This window comes from Poromitra crassiceps (assembly GCF_964638095.1).
Source record: "Poromitra crassiceps genome assembly, chromosome: 15".
In the NCBI taxonomy this organism is placed as follows: domain Eukaryota; kingdom Metazoa; phylum Chordata; class Actinopteri; order Beryciformes; family Melamphaidae; genus Poromitra; species Poromitra crassiceps.
In genome coordinates, this window is record NC_139634.1 from 44,836,778 (window position 1) to 44,858,806 (window position 22,029).

A 22,029-nucleotide genomic window follows, 5' to 3' on the forward strand; every position below is an offset into this window, starting at 1 on the left:
TCTTTATGTTTCTGTCTGGTTTTATCCCATCTGTTTAACTTCCTGGTCTCTGTAAAGCACATTGCAAAACTTAGAAAATAACTATCAAGAAAGTAAAGTTATTATTATTGATTGAATAGATTCAGATATGTGAGTGTAATAAGGTGCAGAGTAAACTATTCATTTCTCAGCAGTTGTCCATTGTGTCTACCTGGAGACTGATGATGCAAGTGAAAGCTGTAATGTGATTGGTGGAGCTGTGTGTAAGATAACGATGTTCCTTGTGTTTGCTTCAGTTTGCAGCAGTCAGTGTGAAGTCAACACGGTGTTGTTGTGTTGTGAAGATGAAGAGCTCACAGACCCTCGTCTTCCTCTCATGTCTCCTTGGTGTCACATCAGGCTGTAAGTACTTCACATTTTAGTCTCTCTCTCTTTACATCTCTGATATTATGTTGATCTGAAAATCATTACAAATAAGCTGCAGACTTTCTGCTGACACTTCTGAACCAGAGAGAGATTGAGAGAGATTTACAATTTTCTGCTTTACTTCAGAGGAGAGAGGACAGTATTCAACTTTTAAATCTCATTAGTTATTAACTGTCTTGTTTGAATATAAAAACAATAAACAGACAAAGTCCTTACAAACATAACTGGATAACATTTGGCAGCAGGATGTGAAAAATAAACTCAGACTGTGATTCTGGATGTGAAGAAGTATGACATTTGTTTTTCATCATTTCTCCTCTCAGTTGTACATGAGGATTTTTCTATCACTGGCTGTTCAGACACTGATGGAGAGGAGATGTATGGACTGGATGGTGAAGTGCTGCAGTACATAGACTTCATCAACAAGAAAGCAGTCGAGCCTCAGCCCAAGTTTGTAGATCGTATGTCCTACCCAGCAGGACAGTATGAATATGCTGTGGCTCTACAGGCCAACTGCAGAGATGACCTGAAAACAGATCGAGATGCCTACAAGAACCCTCCTCTGCAGCTCGGTAAGGAAAGATGACAACGTTTAATTTACTGCTGTTCAACCATTTAAACTATCATAAGGAATGACTGCAGCTGTTTTACATTACTGTAATATACAATACTTTAACAATACTGTGATGTAAGAACATTATATTTAATATGATTGAGAGATGAGAACTGTATGAAATCATTGCTCTGATAGTGTTGAATGTTATTGAAAAAGAAGCCTTTTTTAAATGACAACCGATAAATAAAGTTAATGCTATTGAGAGATGTAACGTGGTAGCCTGGGTAAACCCAGCCTCCACGTGACCTCTATATACTATCAGTCACGTGACCTATGTACTATCAGTCACGTGACCTCTATGTACAGGCATAGTCTGTGACGTCACGTTGAAGGCTGGGTTCACCCAGGCTAATTGATATGCACATAACAGATGTTTACATGATGTTGTGTTGTTGTGCAGATGTTTACATGATGTTGTGTGTTGTGTTGTGTTGTGTTGTTGTTCAGATGCTCCTCACAGCTCCATCTACACCAGAGACGTTGTGGAGCTCGGAGTGGAGAACCACCTCATCTGCCATGTGACCGGGTTCTACCCCGCTCCCGTCAAAGTCTACTGGACCAGGAATGACCAGAATGTGACCAAAGGAACCAGCCTCAACGTCCCCTTCCTCAACAAAGACACCACCTTCAACCAGGTCTCCATGCTGAGCTTCATCCCACAGCTTGGAGACACCTACAGCTGTTCTGTGGAGCACAGAGCCTTGAGCCGGCCGCTGACCCGATTCTGGGGTGATCACCTTTATCTGTTAACTAACACCCATAGATATAATACACATAGATATAATACCCATAGATATAATACATAGATATAACACCCAATACACATAGATACAATACCTATAGATATAATACACATATATAATACACATAGATATAACACCCATAGATATAACACCCATAATACCCTTAGATATAATACACATAGATACCACCTTGACTGCTGCTGTCATTGGAACGAAGTGTCAACACGGCAGCCATACCAGTCCAGTCAACCTCCTGTTGTAAACAAATGGTGGGGGTGAAGGGGCGAGTCGTGTGTTTATATTCAATGTTTCAAGATTCAGGATAATTTTAATAGCCAGTAATCAGATTATGAGGAATTTGACTTAGTGCAGTATGCAGCGCAGCAATCACAGCAATAGTAGAAGATGGAGCAAAACAGAAAACAATCTCAGATAAAGTAAAGTAAAAGTCTTTAAAGCAGGGTTTCTCAACTGGTGGGTCGTGACCCAAATGTGGGTCATTTTGAGTAGGTCGCGGATGCCCAAGGTAAAAACAAATAGAAGAATTGAAGGACATACCACAAAGCAGCACACATCCTATATAGCGAAGGCATGCCCCCTACTCTGCCTCTGATTGGCTGGTATTTTACCCTAACCTTAAAGCCTACTGTATGTAGTCTCGCTTGCCAGACTCCCTCCCTATGTAGTTTTTCTATTTGGTGAAACTGCGCCCCCACAGTCATAGATGCTAATGTTAATACATCCTACACTTCCCTGTTTGTACATTCAGATATCAGCCTTATTTTACTACTACTACTACTACTTGTACTCTCTACTTGCTAACCTCTCTGCAGTGTTTATAACTGGTTCGCTGCGGGGGAAATAGCTCAAAATATTCCCAAATGCTGTTGTCTCGACTTTAGTGAAGTAATGCAGATTATTGAAACTTGATGAGCATCACCAATTTAACTTGTTTAAAACAGTCTACAGGCTTGTAATTCGAGATAAGTGCCTTAATGCATTGGGTTTTTAGCCCTATTGCACTTTTATTGCATTTTTTGGCCGGTGTGTGCGCATGCGCCACGGCGGCCTGTCATCTCCACTCGTCCATACAATTTGCATGCCCGACCCAAACCCCCAGGAATAGCACTGGGCTGTGAAGCCATTTGAACATGGTGGCGAAGCCCTGTATTGCAAGTCACGTGACGCCATGCAGCCCAGAAAGGAAAATTCCCATCAAACTTGCATGGGGACCCTGGCAGCTGTTAAACCCAGGGGAATTTTTTCCGGGTGTCACTCAAAGTATAAAACGACTCTTTTGATTATCAAATAATTTTTTATGGGACATTTTTTCTTCAGAAGCCACTAAGAGCCGTATACGGGTGTATTTCCTTATTTTAATACATCCATGGGTGGGAGGGGTGGGAGACGTCAAGGAATACGTCATGGCACACATGCGCACTTCGCCTTAGGCTGCATGGTCAGGAAGTAAAACCAGGAAGAAAACCCCCCCATGATGACTTCATAGGTTGAGGCGATGTCTCGTCATAGACGCTGGGTTAGCTGGCTCAGCCTGGCTGGGGGCGTGGTCAGGGTGGGGTAAATCCCCCATTCTATCCATTCAGCAAAGTTAAAATTTAGCTGCTAGCCCAGCCCAGGCAGACACGATCAGGGATTCAACCACCTCAGTAAACGCACATATGAGCAGTCTTGTGTTCTGCTCTAGAACCCCCAAACATGCAGTTTAGAGCCGCAGCACCGTCCTTTGGTGAGTCAGCCCATTGAGATGTATGGGCGGTTTTACGCCACTCGCGTGCCAGCAGTATAACATTTTGTGGGCGTTAGCACACATGCCGACTGTCTTTATGCGCCAGTGAGCAGCCTCCGTCCGAATGCATGGGTGGGCGTGGCTCGTCCCCTATCCAGTTCTTTTAATACATCCATGGCCCGACCTGGGGCCCATCCTGTTCTGGTCGTCCCACTGGTCACCGCTGTATGGTGCTGTACTCCGCTCTTAAGTTGTTGCCACTAAGTGTATGCCACTGCCACTAGTGCATTAATGGCCGTGTGTCCACTGAGTGTGTCCACTGAGTGTGTCCACTGAGTGTGTCCACTGAGCTTCTTTTCCACAGCTCCTGCTTCTTCAGTTTTCCAGTTGTTTCCAATGACGACAGAGCGTGTATAGAGAAAGTTGTGCACTTGTGCGCCAAGGCAGCGCTGGCGTCCCACAGCTGCAGGCGCAGACTGCATAATCGGGCACGTCGGGCAAATGCCCGGTGGCCTGGCCTGGCCTGGCCTGGCCTGGCCTGCAAAAAAAAAAAAAAAAATTGTGTGCCCGCAGTCAGGCCACTCACTGAACAGCAGGCCAGGCGCCGCCTACTGGTTTACTAGTGCCAGAAAACCACAAAATAAACAATGATGCTGATGATGCTGATAAGAATAAAATTATATTAGGGATATATGATTCAGTTTCAGTTGTTCTAGCCTCATAGTCTCGTAGCCTATATATTTATTTATCCACCTTTTTTTAGATAACAGCACGATGTGAGAAAACTGCCTCAGAAATTAGTTGATCCACTTTTTTGACCAGTGACCACTACAGCACTGCTCCACAGAAAATAAAGAGCTGCATAACGTTTAGGATTGACGAACGGTAGGTTCATTTAACACAAGACAAGTAATGTTTAACTTCCTTTTTTTAGGCTACATTTCCCCTCCAGATAACATCCCATTCCGCAATCATCCTATGAGAAACATGATATGTGCACACTTTACCACACCGGCCATATGCTAGGTTTCCACCTAGCCTTGTTTTGTTTATTTTGTATTTTTAACAGTGGAAGGCATTGTATTACCGCAATATTTTATATTAAATAAATATGAGTGGTATAAAAAAAATCATAAATTTGGGTCGCAACTTAATGACTAAGCAAAAATGTGGGTCCTGAGGCTAGACCAGTTGAAACCACTGCTTTAAAGTGATATATGGGTGCATATAAATGTCCATGTAAAACGTCCAGTAAAGTCCTTCAAGTGATGTATATAATGGATGGGCGGGGTCGTTGCAGAGCCAGCTTGCACAGGGGGCATCGGGGGAGGGAGGAAGTCCTGATTTGTGGAGGCTTTCAGGTCTCTGGAGAGGCGGATGGCAGTTGGGTAGAAGCTGTACTTGTGATGAGAGGTTCTGGTACTGCCAGACCCGGCTCGGACATATAAGGACACAAACAGCCGGCCTTGACGGACAACAACTGTGGCTTTAAGGCAAGTAAGCTAGTGATGTGACGTTCGCGAACGATCCAAATCTATTGAACGGCTCTCTGCTATGAACGAAGGGAACCAAGTCCTACTTGAGAGCCGTTCGTTTTAATGTTGTGCCCAAATTTCACTGCCTGCCGCTCCCCAGCACACACACAGGTTAGACCTCCCTCCCTCCCTCTGCTAGTCTGCTGAGCAGGGAGCATGGGGCAGGGAGGATAGGTCGGGTGCACTCGTTAATTGCTACCGGCGCATGCTGTAGCTGGCCTGGGTGGGCGGACTCAGCTTAATATCAAAACGGGCTACGCCGCAGAGTGCATCTGCCGACTTTCTGGGTAGCAAAGTGTTGCATGAATTGCATCAAGGACAGCCAACTTTCAGCTCAAAGTCAGTAAATTCACTGACTAAATAAGCAGATGATATGGTGTCACCTTGTGTAGGCTAATGTTTACAATGCAGATCATTGACATTAGGTCTGGAAATACTGTAGGCCTATGAGTAATTTAATGCTGCTGCAGTCCACTGATGCAAAAATAGTGGTGGGTCTAATCAAATCTGATCCAAATCATACCATATCATTATATTAGTGATTTCTCAGAGAAACACTGCCTTTAGAAAACAAACAAAGCAATTCCTTGCCAAATAGCTTTTGTCTAACGTTAGTGGTTTATTTTATGTTGTTTCTCTGTCTAGTGTGTTTAATTATACTGTTATCTGTTAACATGTCATTTCATATTTTCACTCAGTTGTATATTTGTTGATCTTATTAGTTTGAGTTGTTAGATGTTCTTTATGTCGTCTGATTTTCTTTTTATCCTCTGTTATGTTGAGTATATATATATATATATATATATATATATATATATATATATATATATATATATATATATATATATATATATGTGTATGTATATATATATATATATATATTTTTTTTTATTTATTTATTTTTTTATCGTTTTATTATATGTTTGTATTCTCTGTGTTCAGGACCCCAGGAAGATTAGAGGTGCAGTCATGTCCTTCTAATGGGGATCCTTTAATAAACTAAACTAAACTAAACAGTAGTGCGCGCCCCACAAAAAAAAAAAAAAAAAAGGAACGAGGAGCCGCTATTTTGAACGGCTCTCAGAAATGAATGCAGCCATAAGATCCGGCTCTCTTCAAAGAGCCGAATTCCCATCACTAAAGTAAGCCACTGTATGTCTGATTGTTAATATTACATGTGTCTGGAGAAGTAGGGTCATTTTAAAGGGAGCGAGACTAGAAGAACGGACATTACTAAATTAAAGGTTATCCCAGTTAGATAGCATTAGCTAACTTAACGTTACACCTATGTCATTGTCCAGGAAAAAACACTAGGCTGCCAAACAGCTCACAAAACTGCAATAACCTACTTATCAGTCTTATCAGGAGTCAGCTAACAAGCAGTATGATGGCTATAGTGCTTTTTATCCAGAAAAGACGGAGCTCCACCATTCCCTTCCATTAGGCTACAGCTGGAGGTTGACTGGACCCATAATATGGCGACAACGTAAGAGCCACAGACCAATGAGGCATCTATGTGTATATCAACCAAGACTACAGCTAGCTAACCCAACATGGCTGTAGTACTCAAGTCCGGTCTCGAAACCGGTTCTTGACGGTCTTGGTCTCGTCTCGGACTCGACTTGAATCAGTCTTGACTCCGCCCTGGTCTTTGTCTTGATTCGGACTCGATCAAGGCGGTCTCGACTGCAGCCTGGCTGTGGTAGTAGCATGTATTTGTGTAGCTTTTCACTTTGGGCTGCTGCAGCTTGATTGGCTTTTGAGCGCTGAGCTCTGAAATGATACCCAAATTTCCAACCTGTAATTCCGACCTCGATAGCCGTTCAATTAACTTTTTTACAGGTTGGAGCTCATTTTTTCCACATTTCGAGTTGTCTTGAACGGGGACAGGGTACAACACCAACCAAAACTACAGCTGACCAGTTAGATAACATCCTGTGTGTTTGTGTCTCATATGTGTTGATGTGTTTGGTTCCTCCTCAGATGTGGAGCAGGAGCAGCCGGGGATCGGACCTGCGGTGTTTTGTGGACTGGGTCTGACCGTGGCTCTGCTGGGCGTGGCCACAGGAACCTTCTTCCTCATCAAAGGAATCGAATGCAGCTGATCATTTATTGATCAGTTATTGATGATGTGAGGCGGGCTGTCGGAGTTAACTGCTTTCTGTCCTACTGCTTCTCTGCTGTGTGGATGTGAGGCCGCAAGCACGTTAGCCTTCACACAAACTAATTAATTACACTTTCTATCTGTATTCTTTTAAGTAACTAATGATAGTCAAGCACTGAGTTTATGTATAAATATTGTTAAAGACTGTATAATTATAATTAGTTAAAAAGTGTATTAGATATTTCCCTATTTTGTTCCACCAGTCAGAGTGAAGTCATTGTGGGAGTTCTGCTGGACTACCCGATTCATCCAAAACTAAAAAGTATAGTGATGTCCTGGGACTAGACTAATCGTGAGAATGTGTCGTGTCCCACGGTAGGAAATTAACTTTTTTAAACAAGGGCTATTTTTGCCCCTGTCAAATATATTTCGGGGGCATTTTGGATCATTTCCAGGGCAATTTGATCAAATGTTGGGAAATACCTTAGTTGCAAATATGTTGCATGATCGACCAATCAATGATCCAAACATATTTTATTTCTAAAAGTTCATAAACAATCACAGTTAAATATTCCCATTTCCTATCTCAACAACACTGTTGATTGTCCGGCATGTTATTAATGAACTTTGCAAAAACATGAGTGAACTAGCTGGCCAGCTAGCTTGTGCTGCCTGTCACTGAGGTAAATAATGCTATAGGAGGAGGGGCGGGGGTTGTATGGATGCCTAGCTGGCCATTTTCCAGTCACGCTTTGCAAGAATAATGTTAAAATACAGAAAGTATTGAACTCACTAGCCCCCGCTAATTTCCTACCGTGATGTGTCCCCTCACTGTTCATGCAGGTGTGTGAAATTAAGAGTGTTAATAGCCTGAGGCAGGTGTTGCTGGCCTCATACCATTTGTTTTGATTAAATCCATTAAATCCATCAGTCCATCTTTTTTGGCAGTGATGACAAGTGTCACAATTATCTTTGCCTAATGTGCCTTATAAGTTATGTGTGTGGAGAAATAACAACTTTGTACTTCTGCTTCATCTGTAGAGTCAATGTTTTCATGAATAGTGTGGATATAAATAGCCTGTAGACTGTCAACTAGTTTTCACTTTACTTGGGTATCCAAATGAAAATCTACAGATGTTTAGTGGTTATGCAAGAGATGGTCAACTTCACGTTTACATTATGTCGTTGAAATTCTGTGGTAAAAGCAACAGGTTTATGAATGCACTACATGGACAAGGCAGCACTCCACTCGTGGTTTGTTGAGTGAGTGGTTCAAGTTCAAATAATTTATTCAGAGAATATGTTCATGGCTCTATAGATAATCTGTTAAACATCTACAGACTTTTACCGCTTGCTTGGACCCAAAGGAGGTACGCAGACATGAGGTGAGTGGAGATAAAAAGGTTAATTTGCAAAGCGATGGTGGTCAAGGGGATGTGAATGATAAGATGGATGGAAGTTGGAAGCCACGGGGAGTTTGTGATCCAGGCCGAGCAGGCAGACAAGTGGTGCAGCAGAGAGGAGAAGAATCTTCATCACAGAAGAAACAGGATTAATGTAGATTTGATTGACTGATTGATTTATTTAGGTGTCATGCACTATAGGTGCCCAACCCCCATGGGTTTACAAGACACAATAATAAAACAGAACAATAAACAACACAACAATGATACATTTAAAATACAAGTCGTAAGACAGCAATGGGCCGGACAGCAATATAAAAAACAATACATCCTTTTCTAAATAGAAGGTTCTGTCTTTGCTCCCATGCTTGACAGATAAAGATTCCCTTGCTGAAACATAGCTCAAGTTTCTCATAGTCATCCAGCTCAAAGAAGTCAACATAGATAGAGGACATTTTGCTAAAGAGTAGGCTACATCCCTCACGTCATCATACACAGTGCAGTAAAGCAAGAAATTAACCTCATTTTCAATTTCATGTAGCCTACAGGCACAAGGAAACACTGGGAAAACTCAGTTTAAACTGTATGGAGCAGCTAAGAGAATGACTACCATTGGTTGTACCAGTGAAGCGGAACAGCTGATGAGGTTCAGCGGTGCCATTGAAGACCGACACGGCTGAACTGTGACAGACACAGCCAAACAGTTGAATCCCCCCACTAATAAGCTGTTGAAACTTTGTTGAACATATAATATTGGACATTATAATGTTCGTCAAATATTAATTAAATGGTTAACTAATTGTTGAATATTCATAAGTTGTTAAAAATGTGTAAAGCATAGAAGTGCATAACTCATGTTCAACTAATTTATTCTGAGAATCACTGATAATTAGAAGGTTCAACAAATATTGATTAAATAGTTTACAAATTGTTGAATATTCGTGAAACATCTGTAAAGCAAAGGTTGAGTGTATAGTTCAAGTTCAACTAATTTATGATGCAAATATAGATATATGTTTATGAATTGTCACATAGCTACAGTATACTCTATAGAATAGATCATCTGTTAAACATCTACAGACGCTTATTCTGAAAGAATGGAAGTCCCCGTCTTCACCTTCTTTCCAACTGTGGTTGATGGACATGATCTCTGTTATAAGGATGGAGAGGCTCAGATCCCTGAGAACCAACTCACTTAAAAAGTTTCAAACTATTTGGGACCCGTTTCTAGCCTACCTCGACGAGGTTGGTGGCGGTGGGTGATTTGCCCCGGCTGGTTTAACTTGGGCCCCTTGCATGGGACCCCATGCAGCATCTTTTGCAAGCACATAAGCCCCCTTATAATTATGGATGGTAGTGTTGCACCCTTAACACATTGACTGCCAGCCCTTTTTTCAATGCTGTAGGTAGGTTCTGCCAGGTTTTTTTTTGAGGATTCTGGCTCATTTTACAAGAGCCGAGGATTCTTTTCTGCTAAGATTTTGTGAACACACAATATCTCAAAACAACTAATAGAATGTGTGCTTTCTCTGTCTAAAAGAGTTAGTTTGTAGAGTTAGTAGTTATGTAAGCATTAGCAGTTGAATACAGCATGGTTTCAGCGTCAGAAAAATTATTCAGAGATAAACGGCTTTTTGTGAAATTCGATAGAACAGTCACTTTAACCATTCATTTTTGGCATCAGTAAGACCTAAACAATAGTTTTGAACAGTAATTTCCTCCATAACAGCAGGAAACTCCCCTCTGCTTCCAACTCCTCCCTCCGTGGGCGTTCTTCTTGGCTGCAGCCAGCGGCCGTGTCACAAGCTTGTCACCAGTCTCACTGCTTTGCTGCTGCTCTGCGGCTGTGCCTGTCTGTGCGGCCGCTCTTTGAGAAAGTCTGGTTGGACTCGCTCGCTTCTTGGAGTTTTGGTTGAGAGCTTTGCTGAAGCTTTTGCGATTCTGGTCATATTTATGCTGCGTGTTTCAAAGTGTGTTCCATCCGTGATCTATTATGCAAATTTGCAATCCCGCACTGCCAGCAATCAGCGCGAAAACGAAAGCGTTTTCGCCAATCCATTTTCATGAGAATGGCTTCGTCACACTGCTTTTTGCTTGCCTTCCTCCTTCCTTGTCGCCACTTAGTGGGTCGGTGGAATGGGTTGTACACGTTGTACACGTCCAATACTTATATAAGAGATGTAAAAGGGTTAGATGCACATCCCACCGTCAAAAAAAAAAAATCGACGTGTTAACACGTCGTTGGCAGTCAACAGCTGGATTCTGAAAACGTGTTAACACGTCATTGGCAGTGAACGTGTTAAAATGAACCATGTTCCACGCTCATCTTCATCTGACAACTTTTAATAAAAGAAAGGCTCGGTTCATTACAAAGCATGTCTGTAGAAAAGGGCCCATAATGGCCCACCGTCAGGCCTGTTCTTGGGGCAGTCGATGCCCACCAGCCGGCGCGCCAACGACGTAATGATGATGACATCATCAACGATGACAATGATGTCATAGCATAGAGTTCACCTGTGAGGTCATCGGCAATGTCAGACATAACACCGATGATGTCATAGCTCCCTCGAATGTTGTGACATCACCAATGACGTGATGTCATACACCAAAACGTGGGGATATAAACAAGGTGTTCTGTGACGCTATGCTTGATTCGCGAGATTCCTTCTACTTCCATACTTCTTCAGGTATTCTTACTCCCTACTATCCTTCATAATGTCAACCATTAGCACAACCAAATCCGGACCCGAGCTGAGTCCTGGCTATCTTACAACCAGCCAGGCCCTGATGACCGACTGCCTTACACCCAGCCAGGACACCAGTGGAATCTTAACCGCGTCCCAGGACCGACATCTCGGTCCCTATCTCCATCCCCGTGATTCTGATTGATCACAGCCCGTGATCCCTCATCCACGATCCAGCACACTTCACGAGGCAAGCCCCAAAGCTTCGCCCCCAGCAAGCTCACAAGCTTCGCTACAAGTTGATTGCGATTCTGACCGATCACTCTTGGTCACTGGCTGCCTTACACCCAGCCAGGCCAGGCCCAGGCCACTTCACGCATCACCCGAGGCAAGCCCACAAGCTTCGCTACAATTTGGTCCTTCGAGCCGGATCCACAAGTCCTCTGACCCACAAGCTTCGATCAGAGGACTTGCGACGCTCAGAGATGGAACAGGAGTCAGGTGAGCTCGCCCTGGTCACGGCACCTCGCCGACCAGAGGAGCAACCCTTCCCCCACCAGATCGAATCTGGATACAGCAGAGTATCCAGGGTTCAGAGTAGTACTAAAGGGCCAGACCCCCTACACTCCCACCAGACGATCCAACCGGGGCAGGAACTCATCCGCAGACACCACCGACTCCCTGCTCAGGCATCCCAGGCAAGGGCCGATCTCCTAGCTCGAGAAAAGGCTAACTTCGACGCTACGATCGTGCGCCAAAGGGAGACCAACCAGGACGTCACTGAATACTTCAAGGAATCCCAACGCACTGGCAGGTCCCATCAAGCTGGCCACCAGTCAAGTCGGGACAGGTCAGGTCATGGAGGTTTGACCTATGACGACAGAGACGCCCATGTATGCCGCAGCCCCAGCGGATGCAGGAGTCACCATCATCAGGGCGCAAGCCATCATGACGGAATATCTTCGGCCCAGGCCCTCGCCTATGACCCGGGGACCCCAGGCCGGTATGGGTCAGCCCGGTATCAAGGGGTCCTGCCCTCTTCCCGAGCAGAGCCTCGGTCGAGGAGCCCCAGTCACTCTCACCATCATAGCGCTAGTAGCCACCGGACTGACCATGGCGCATCGCGACACTCTAGCGCCAGCTCACGGTCAACCGTACGCGCCCACTCCTGCTCCTCAGCCCAAGCGGCAGCTTACGAGGAATACAAGGCACTATTGGTGACCGAGAGCCTTCGCCGCCAACACGCGGAGGAGGAGGAAGCTCATGAGGAGTACGACCGGCTGACAAAGCAAGCCAGAGCGGCGCAACGGGCCCAAGGAGAGGCTCAGCGGGCCCAAGAACGGGTCAAAGCAGAGGCTCAGCGGGCGCAAGAACAGGCCCAAGAGGAGGCCCAACAGGCCCAAGAGGAGGCCCTCCAAGCTAGAGAGCGGATCACCCGCCGCCTGGAGAGAAGCCGACGCCTGCGGCAAGCTGAGCTGGCGCTGGATGAGGCCCGGGTTCGTGCCCGGCTGCAAGTCGAGCAGAAGCACGTAGCGGCCCGGCCTCGCGCCTGTCTGCTTGCCGGGGACCCGGCAGTTCCACCTGTGCCTCTCACCTCCCACGACCAGGGTCAGGTCAGCACGGCGGCTCCAGAGCCAACGACCCAAACTACGGAACCCACTGCTCCAGTGCCAATGCCACCAACACTCCCACCTAGGACAGAGATCGCCGACCCTGAGCATGCAATAGAGTGCAACGGGGCGGCCAAGCCCGCCACCGGGATACACCAGACTCAGGGAGGCATGGCGAACGCGGGGACCAACAGCACAGGGCACAGCCAGCCGGACGGCGTCAATCATTCCCACAAGATAGCTGGACACGACAGCTGGGACCCCCCCAGAGGGCGGGACCAGCCATCTCAACTACCTATTCCCAGAATTCACCTCCTGGCCCTGCCCGGGCTCATGGAGACAACTCCAGCCAAGGCCTCTAGGGAGGCCAACAAGTCCGAGCAATTGGAGCAAGTGGACATGCCTTCGCGGACGGCGAGGCAGGAGCCCCAGATGCTTCACGGGGCGGCCTTCTCCCTCATCGTCTCGCCGGCAATTTGCCCAGAGCAGACCTATTGCACCAAGAGAGCCTTTACGGAACCGAACCTTGGTCTAGGCGAGCAACCTTACCCCATCACCGCCCTGCAGCAGGAATCCCGCCCAAGGAATTTGCCCCTCCATCAGTTCGGGAGGATCCATCTTATCCTGCTCATACAGCACCTATGGAAATGGGAACCAGGCTGGGATGATCCAGACCTACCTGAGACACTGCTGCAGGCCTGGGAAGAGTGGGAGGACGAGCCACCGCAATCACAGGCAGCTGTTGTGGTCGACATTACGCGAGGAAGGCCTCTTCCCGCACTCACCACCAGCAGTCGCGGTTGCGGATCCCCCTTCCCTCTTCTCAGCCCAGATCGCTGGCCAAAGACACCCCGACTCCACACGACCGCAGATAAGAGCGAGGAGTTGAAGCCAAGTTACGGTGGCCTCAGGTCGGCTCCCCCCATGCCGGAGGAGTGTACGACCTTCGGTGCCCTCAGTGAGGATGCCACACCGGCGCTCCACGGGGCGGCCAACGAGGCACTAGGGGCAGAGGCCTCCCTCCAACGAGGGCAGACAAACGGCTTCCTCACCGACCCTACGCCGCTGAGGTTCCTCAACTGGAAACTCAAGCCACCAGAACCAGAGGCTCCTCACTACCGCAGTAGCTGGATAGACCTAGCCTGGGTAAACCCATCCCCCACGTGACCTGCTCTCAGACCTGTTCTCAGTCACTATGGTCTGGTACCCCGCCTGTGCTAAACGATTTCCTGCGGTTGTTGGGCCCCCCCCGATAGACCGCTCCATTACTAGCCTGGGTAAACCCATCCCCCACGTGACCTGCTCTCAGACCTGTTCTCAGTCACTATGGTCTGGTCCCCCGCCTGTGCTAAACGATTTCCTGCGGTTGTTGGGCCCCCCCCGATAGACCGCTCCATTACGCAACCTTCATCCAACCAGCTTTGTGCACAGAGCACATGCGCAGTGCAGCAGATGGCGTCATCGCTCTGCGACCTTTGTTGTTAGCAAGCGAGCTAACACTTTTCATTTCAGTACTGCTAGCACGCAAATGGTTACAACCAGCTACAACCAACCAAGCCCCCCTCCGCCCGAAATGTAAACAGACTCAGAGCTGGCCTACGGATCCATGTGTGATTTCCAGGTAAGAATATGTTATTCACAGGTATATGCCACACTATATATTATCTCAGAAACTAGCGTAATTGTGTTTGGTAAGAAAGACATTCGATAAATGAATGACTTTTCCTCATCGGCTGTGTGGGGGTTAGCGAGGTAACGTTAGCTAGCTAGATTACGGGAGCATTTAACGATCTAATGAATTCTAGAAAAACATGTCAGAAGCTAGCTAACGTTAGCCACGTGTAACATACAGTAACTGCTACGTTTTATATTATTAGAGCTTCCAAGAAGAGAGAACATCGCCTCTGCCAATGACTCCTGTGACGGTGGTCAGGGAATGAAAGAGGAACAGGACAACTGTCTACACGGACCCAAACCTCGATCCCTGCTGCAGATGGCCGCAGATCTGGAGAGATATTTGTGGCTGTGAAGAACAGTCATCATCTATACAGTGATATGATCCAGTTTTCAGGGACACGCTGTCTTATCTGCATAAATCATATTGAATAGTACCAGACAAAACAAATCAAATCAAGCTCATGCAGGGTGTCGGGCAGGCAGCAGTGCATCGCGCACCCCTCTGGAGCTCGCAGAGCTCCAGGCTGCCTCCGGGGCTCGACTCTGCTGCAGCCCGAGGTCGGGTGCAGGGTGTCGGGCAGGTAGCAGTGCATCGCGCACCCCTCTGGAGCTCTCAGAGCTCCAGGCTGCCTCCGGGGCTCGACTCTGCTACAGCCCGGAAATGATCGTGGACTTAATGTTAATCAAAAACGGCCACACTCATAACGGTAAGGTGTGTTTGACCTAGCTAGAAATAACGTTAATGCACTCGCATTTCAGCGTGGTTACAGATGTAGCTGACGCTAGCTAGCTACAGTAGATTTTTGGAGGCTATAGCGTTAACGTGAATGTCATGAAATAGTGAGCGTAGTGTTATACTGTATATTATACATAATCCAGATCATATTCCAGATGCAACCTAGCTAGATGTTAAGCTCCACACTGCTGTATGAGTACAATCAAATCTATCAAGCCTTGATATCATATTCCAACGTGAATTCAGCTGAGGGGTTCGCTCCAGAACGAGACTGTTGCATTCAATATTTGTACACGATACTGTGCAGTAGTTAGTGCAGGCTAGTTAATTGTTGGAAGTAAGGTTTTTGAATTGTAAAAGGCTCACAGCACATGTTGTTTCTGACTTGGATTGATTAATCAAAATGTTCAAAATCTTTACTACTGTAGGCTACTGTCCATTAATAATTACATCAGGTGACAAGCTGAAATGTCAATTCTTATAGCAAATCTAGGTAAATTTCAGACTTTAACGTAGTGTCTTGTCTGAAGTGAATACAAGTGACCTATATTTTTCAATCCTGTCTTTGAATAAAAGTTGTACATTGTGTTATACTTGAAAACCATGTCTTTGCTCCCTTTGTGTTCAGAATTACAACAAATCTGGTGATCTGCAGATGATGTAAACTTTTGTAATAAATGTTATCTCTTGTACTTCAACCTCTGTCTAGTCAATTATAGGACAAGATACACTTAGCCTACTGTAACACAGTCTTGGGTTTTGTCTTCATTGCCTAGAATTATTATTATTATTAAAACGATTATGAATTATATTCGCTAAACATTATCTTAACAGACTTACCAGCTTAGGCTTCATTCTGTGATGCGTTTGTTATGGTTTGTTGTTGTTCACTTCCTCCCAGCATGCATTGTGCTACTGTATTTCGCTACTAAATAGCAACCAAATGAGCCGAAATAGATATGAAGGCCCAGCTAGCAATCTGCCGCTGCCTCTGGTGGCCCGCAATCGCATTTTGAGCGGCAGAGCGGCGGTGGCATTCCTTCAGCGGCCATCCAGCGGCCCACTGGAGGAACGCCGCTACCTTCACTCTGGCGGAATGCCGCTGGAGGGCTAGCAGCGGCAGGCCATCGGCAAGCCGCCAAGAATTTTCCCTCTCTAAGTACCACATCAGCGCTGGAGGGGCGCTGGTGTCTGGCCATCGGCAGATAGGCCCACCCCGTCCATTAAACTGCATTCATAAGCATTATGAAACTATAGCTCTAATTTGAAACGATGGGCTAAGTTCTGTTCTATTTTGTTTGAAAGAGACTATTTAATGGATTTCTGTTTTTATTATGCTAGACAAAGGCAAAAATACCTTCACAGCATTCAAAAATGAACTTAGCAAGATTTTCCAAATCACTAAATGGATGAAAAACACAAATGCCCAAAGATTATACATTGTATTTGAGAAGTTTATTGTAGCCTATTTAACCTCTGTAGTAGCCTAATTGTTTTGTCCCTGCAATACTCTGTCTCTTTTTCTCTCATTTACTTTTTATTTCTGTTGTTCTCTCGAATTTTTATATTTACAGTCTTTGAATTAAAAAACATTTATTTATTTATTTATTTATTTATTTATTTATTTATTTCTTTATTTATTTATTTATTCATGTCCGAGTGAAATGTTATTTGCTCTCTCTTGTGATTATGAATGGACTAAAGACACCTCACATTAGGATAGTGGACAAACATTTCTAATCACCTGTGTTGGAATGTTCTTTGAATACCAGAAATCAAGTCAATAGCTTATAAATTCACCTCCTTGAATAGTTCATGCCTGAGTCGTAAACCAGAGCAAATTAAAATACAACTGGATGGATGTTGGACTTTGAATGGTTTTGCAATCAGGGTGCGAACTACGGGGGAGCTGGGGGGGGCTTTGGCTCCCCTTAAAGAAATAGTAGACCCCCTGAAAACATGACATGAAATTTGGGGGGGGTCTCTAAATTATTGACTAATATATATTACCCCATGTATTTTCTATTTCTTTTTCTGTACCTTCATAGTGAATAATGCCTAAAATTACGCTATTTTAATCGTATGATTCAGAGTGTGCTCAATCACTGTCAAATTCACTGTAAGCCCCTATACCGACATGCATGTTATTCTTATCATCACATCGAAGCGTGGCGGTGCAGGTGCAAATCAAACGTCACTCACGCGGGCAGGTCAGATTTAAAACAACAGCAAGATGTCAAAAAGAAAACAAGGCAGTTTGACAAACTTTACATTCACCAAGAAATGGAAGCAGCCGTCAGTTGAACAGCAACAAGTCGCTTCTACTTCAAACGCAGATGTGGAAAAAGTGACGACGACGTGAAGCTGGAATACCTCCGAGTCCTCCCGCATATGGAGGACTGTTTGTGAGATGGAATGCGTCAGGAACTTCACAGTGAGTGGGACATGTGCGTTATGGAGTGGATAAAAGTGTTGGGCAGAGATATCATGTTCTTGTGGATGCAGTGTATATGGAGAGCAGTGCGCCCGTTTCGCCTTTCTGTGCTCTCTCACCCTCCCTCCCTCTGTGTGCGCAGCGCGCTTTTCTCTCTTGGAGAGAAAAGTGGAACACGACAAGAGCTGTATCCGTGTCTTTGAGCGTGCTGATAAACTATAGAATAGAGATCTTACTGTGGTTTTTGCTTTTTAGAGCGTGGTGGATGTGGTCTGGTCATTGGGCTACCCGGCTACTGCTTATGTGATACTGTAGCCTGTATCGGATGTGCTGCTGCCTGAATCAGACTGTGAACGTTGAAGGGAGGCAGTCCTTTCTAAAGCTTCTGGCATACTCTTCGCGCACGCGCTGGAGGCGGGGCTCCGAGGAGGGCGCGCGCACTCGGCGCAGGCCAAAACAAAACATACTCAGTGCGCAGCTCCAGGCGCCAGGCAGTCTGAATGAAATTGAATGTAACGTTCCCAATTCTATGTATTAAATTCTAAAAAACGACCCTCAACATTTGGGAAGGCTCAGGCACACAACTAGTTCGTTATAATCGAACATCATGCTTTGAAGGCGACTGTACGATGGTGAGGACTCAATCACAGCAGATGTCTGCTGATAGCCTACCACGGAGATCTACAGGCACAGGCAGCAAAACCCGACGCGCTGATAGAAAAATCTCCATGGACGCGCCGCGCTGCGCTCAGGCCTCGCCCCCCGACACACCCCGTGCGATGACGTCATAATCGGCGCGCGCCCTATGCGCTTGGCTGGGCGCAAAGAGTATGCCAGAAGCTTAAAGCCTGGAATATGCTTGACGCTTTGGCCGGCCGCACGGAAATGAGAGACACGGAATCCGACGAGGAAACGTGTGGAGCTTGTATACTCTGTGTGGGTTTCTGCAGGCGGAATTGAGCGCGATTCTTGAAAACTCCACTTTGTCCGCCCGTCCGCGTCCGCGTAGTTACAAATTTCGGCGTGCGCACGGCCGCTCGAAAACCGTCCGCACGGAGCCTTGCGGAGGGCCGTGTCTGCTGATTTGACGTCACTTTTCCGTGCGGACACTCGCGTTCCTCGCTGATGCGGAAAGCATAATGAGACCTTTAGGCACGCGCAAGCAGCTGTCCGCACCGGGTCGCGCGCACGTCCGGTTGCACCCCCCCCGGTGAAAAAGTGGGCTCCCCCGAAAGTCACAGTATAGTTTGCACACTGTTTGCAATAACCAAGCAAAGTGGTGTAAGTGCAGTGGTTCTCAAACTTTTTCAGGTCAAGGGCCCCTAAACTGACACAAATTAGACGGAGCCTCATTTGATAAGATTTTGTCCCAGGGTCTCAGCTTTTGTGACAACCCTCCCACTGTGTGGTCGTCACACGTTTCACTGTTTTATTACATAAAGTGTATGAAACCCATGATCAAAATACATTCAAGATTCAAGATTTTTATTGTCACTCCCTGGAAATAACAAGTATCACGTGTGAAATTCTTGTGCTGTGAACTCCGTTTACAACATAGTACAAATATAACGGGGCATATGAGTGCAAAAACAACAAAAGACACAACAAGCAATAAGGCAGTAGAGTGATGACAAGTCAGAGACAGTGGCATATTCACTGCACATAGGTGCACATGTCATGTGCATACTTGGACGTACATGCATTCTGTCATTGTGTTACTTATCATTGGAATTATTGTAAAAATGATTTTTTTGCTGGGGGCCCCTGGAAGCCCCTCAAGGACCCCTGGGGGTCCCTGGACCCCACTTTGAGAACCTCTGCTTATAGTGCTGCATACCATACATTTGGTCAGCTCTAACCTACACTTCTCCTGTGAGCCCATGTTAATGTCTTGTATAGATAAACCCTCCCCCACCCCCACAGCCATTGTTTCCGTTCCGCCCCTGGCCGGCACTTTGGCTGGAAACCTGCCCAGGGCACAGACACAGTTGAAACTTAACTTGCTCAACCAGAATCCAGAGTTTGGCTGCGTGATCCTCGTGCGAGGAAGGATCTATCAAATTAAAAGGTTTGTGTACACTTTTAGACCTACATTGCTAAGTCCCATACGGGCGAACTATCATTGTCTGTGTAACGTTAGCTAATACCTAATATCAAGTAGCCTTTATTGTCCCTCCTTTTTATCCCTTCCCTCCTAAGGCAAGTTAGCTAGCGTTAGCTGGTTTGGTTAACGTAGCTATTATTTCAGCTAAGGGCTTGTGCGGGCTTAACGTTAGTTTTAAAGACACATTAAAGTCTCTTATAGCATATGAAACTAACGTTAGATGTGTTGGCTGTTTTGCGAGGGAGCTCTGCGTTATGTTATTATTTTGTTACCAGTAAGTAGCCTAATCAAACCATTGTTTCTCTGTTAGCTAACGCTAGTTAGCTTGGCTATGCCAGGCCTACTGCTGCTTATACGGCTAGCCAATATTTGCTTGGCATAGCTGTAGGGCTTGTGCGGGCTTAACGTTAGTTTTAAAGACACATTAGAGTCTCTTATCCACCTTATTTTTGAATGCCCCACTGTAAAAAAGAATCGTGGGTGCAAGGTCCGGTTTAACGTGACTCATTGTTGCCGCTTGCCATTTCCTTTGTTATACTCTGGCTGCAGACCCGAATTATAAACCGGAAGCTGGAGTCCGTTATAAGTTATAAATATAGTCACGTTATAAACAACTACCCAACGCTGGAGGTCCGTATGGAAACTCGAAATGTGTGTTACTCGAAATGGTTAAAAGTTAAATCAATTTGGTGGCGTTTTACGGCCATGTAACATAGCTAGCTAGCCGCTAACATTAGCCACTGCCTACTGCAGTAGGCCTGACATATACGGCTAGCCAATATTTGTTTGGCATAGCTGTAAGCTAACGTTAGTTAGCCTGGGTGGCAGGGCATACACTTTGTAATTTATAATATGGGAGAACGGTTTGCGGGCCGGTGTTTATTATGTTGAAACCGATGGTGCGGAATCAACGTTGTGGTCGCACACAGTACATGGCGGACTGTTAGCTCAGCCAGCGGTGTTAAGCTTGTTGTGACATCACTGCATTCAAAGCACTTTATCCTCCAAGAGCTGGCCTAGTCCATATAAAAACCCATGCTTTACCCAAATTAAAACGTCCAGGTTTTGTTTTGGTCGGTGGCTCCAAAAAACAATGTTAAATTGTTAAATATTGACCACAAGTGCACTAGTTGTTATTTTAGGGCTGATCATTCATGATATTTGATGATTCTTCATCTTTTCTGTTTTTGTTTGTTTGTAGGTTGAATCAGCGGTACAGGCGATTCACCAGGGCCGACGCGAGCTGTCAGAGGAGGCCTGCCGCTCCTACACCCGCAAACGCAGAGTCCTCATCCCCGAGGACCTGAAGCACGTCATCGTGGACGACCGGCATGGCATGCTGTACTGCTACGTGCCCATGGTGGCCTGCACCAACTGGAAGAGAGTGCTCATGGTCCTGACGGGCGTCCGGGATCCGCTGGCCATTCCCGCCAACGAGACGCTGGAGCAGGACTCCCGCTACGTACTGCAGGGGCAGGTCGCCATCCCGGCCTCCTCCAAGAGCACCAGGACTACGGGCGACATGGCAGCCCAGTTCTTCCACAACATCAGCCCCTTCTACCAGAAGAAGCTGTTCAACCTCTACCGCATGGACTTCCTGCTCTTCAACTACTCCATGCCAGCCTACCTCAAGTTTAGTTGAGGCTGGGACTTCACTCATCCACAGACTCATGCTTGAACTCTCTGATCCTGATCTTTACATGGACTCCATTATGTCACTTTCAAGGTCTGTTACTTTGCACTTTAATGCAAATTAATTTGAAAATTGCCTTTCTGTCTTGCCGATATTTTGTATTGCTGCGCTGCATACTGCATAAAGACAAATTCCTCATTTGTAACATGTTCATTATGGCTATTAAGTAAGCTTGAATCTTGAGACTATTGTTTATTTATATACTGGACTCCCCCTGCTAGTATTGACTTACAATAATTACAGCCCTTGATAATTACCCACCTATAATAACACAAAATTTTATATAAAATTTACTTTTTGGAACACTGTGGAAAAGTAGGAATATCTATGATGTGTTGCTGTGCGTGACTTTATGCTTGTTTTCTATTTGTATCTTTATGACTGTTTTATTTGACTATTGCACTATTTAAGGCAGATTTTGTGATTCAAAATGGCTGTTTTTTTTATAGCCTACATTATTTTTGGCTTGATGTATTTTTTTTTTATATATAGCCTACATAATATGCAACATATACAGAGTTGTCAAGTTTTTTGCTAT

General features: G+C 45.5%; 1 protein-coding gene and 1 pseudogene across 2 annotated transcripts; both read left to right on the plus strand.

Moving 5' to 3' along the window:
• Nucleotides 1–280: 280 nt before the first annotated feature.
• Nucleotides 281–7,395, plus strand: LOC310790316 (H-2 class II histocompatibility antigen, A-U alpha chain-like). Its single transcript, XM_083651991.1, has 4 exons — nucleotides 281–381; nucleotides 729–977; nucleotides 1,469–1,750; nucleotides 7,030–7,395. The coding sequence occupies exons 1-4, from the start codon at nucleotides 324–326 to the stop codon at nucleotides 7,149–7,151; spliced, it is 711 nt and encodes a 236-aa protein (XP_083508117.1). The 5' UTR covers nucleotides 281–323; the 3' UTR covers nucleotides 7,152–7,395.
• Nucleotides 7,396–19,665: 12,270 nt separating this feature from the next.
• Nucleotides 19,666–21,951, plus strand: LOC310789755 (carbohydrate sulfotransferase 11 pseudogene; annotated as a pseudogene). Its single transcript, XR_014553930.1, has 2 exons — nucleotides 19,666–19,762; nucleotides 21,000–21,951. The product of XR_014553930.1 is annotated as a carbohydrate sulfotransferase 11 pseudogene (transcript).
• The last annotated feature ends 78 nt before the right edge of the window (nucleotides 21,952–22,029 follow it).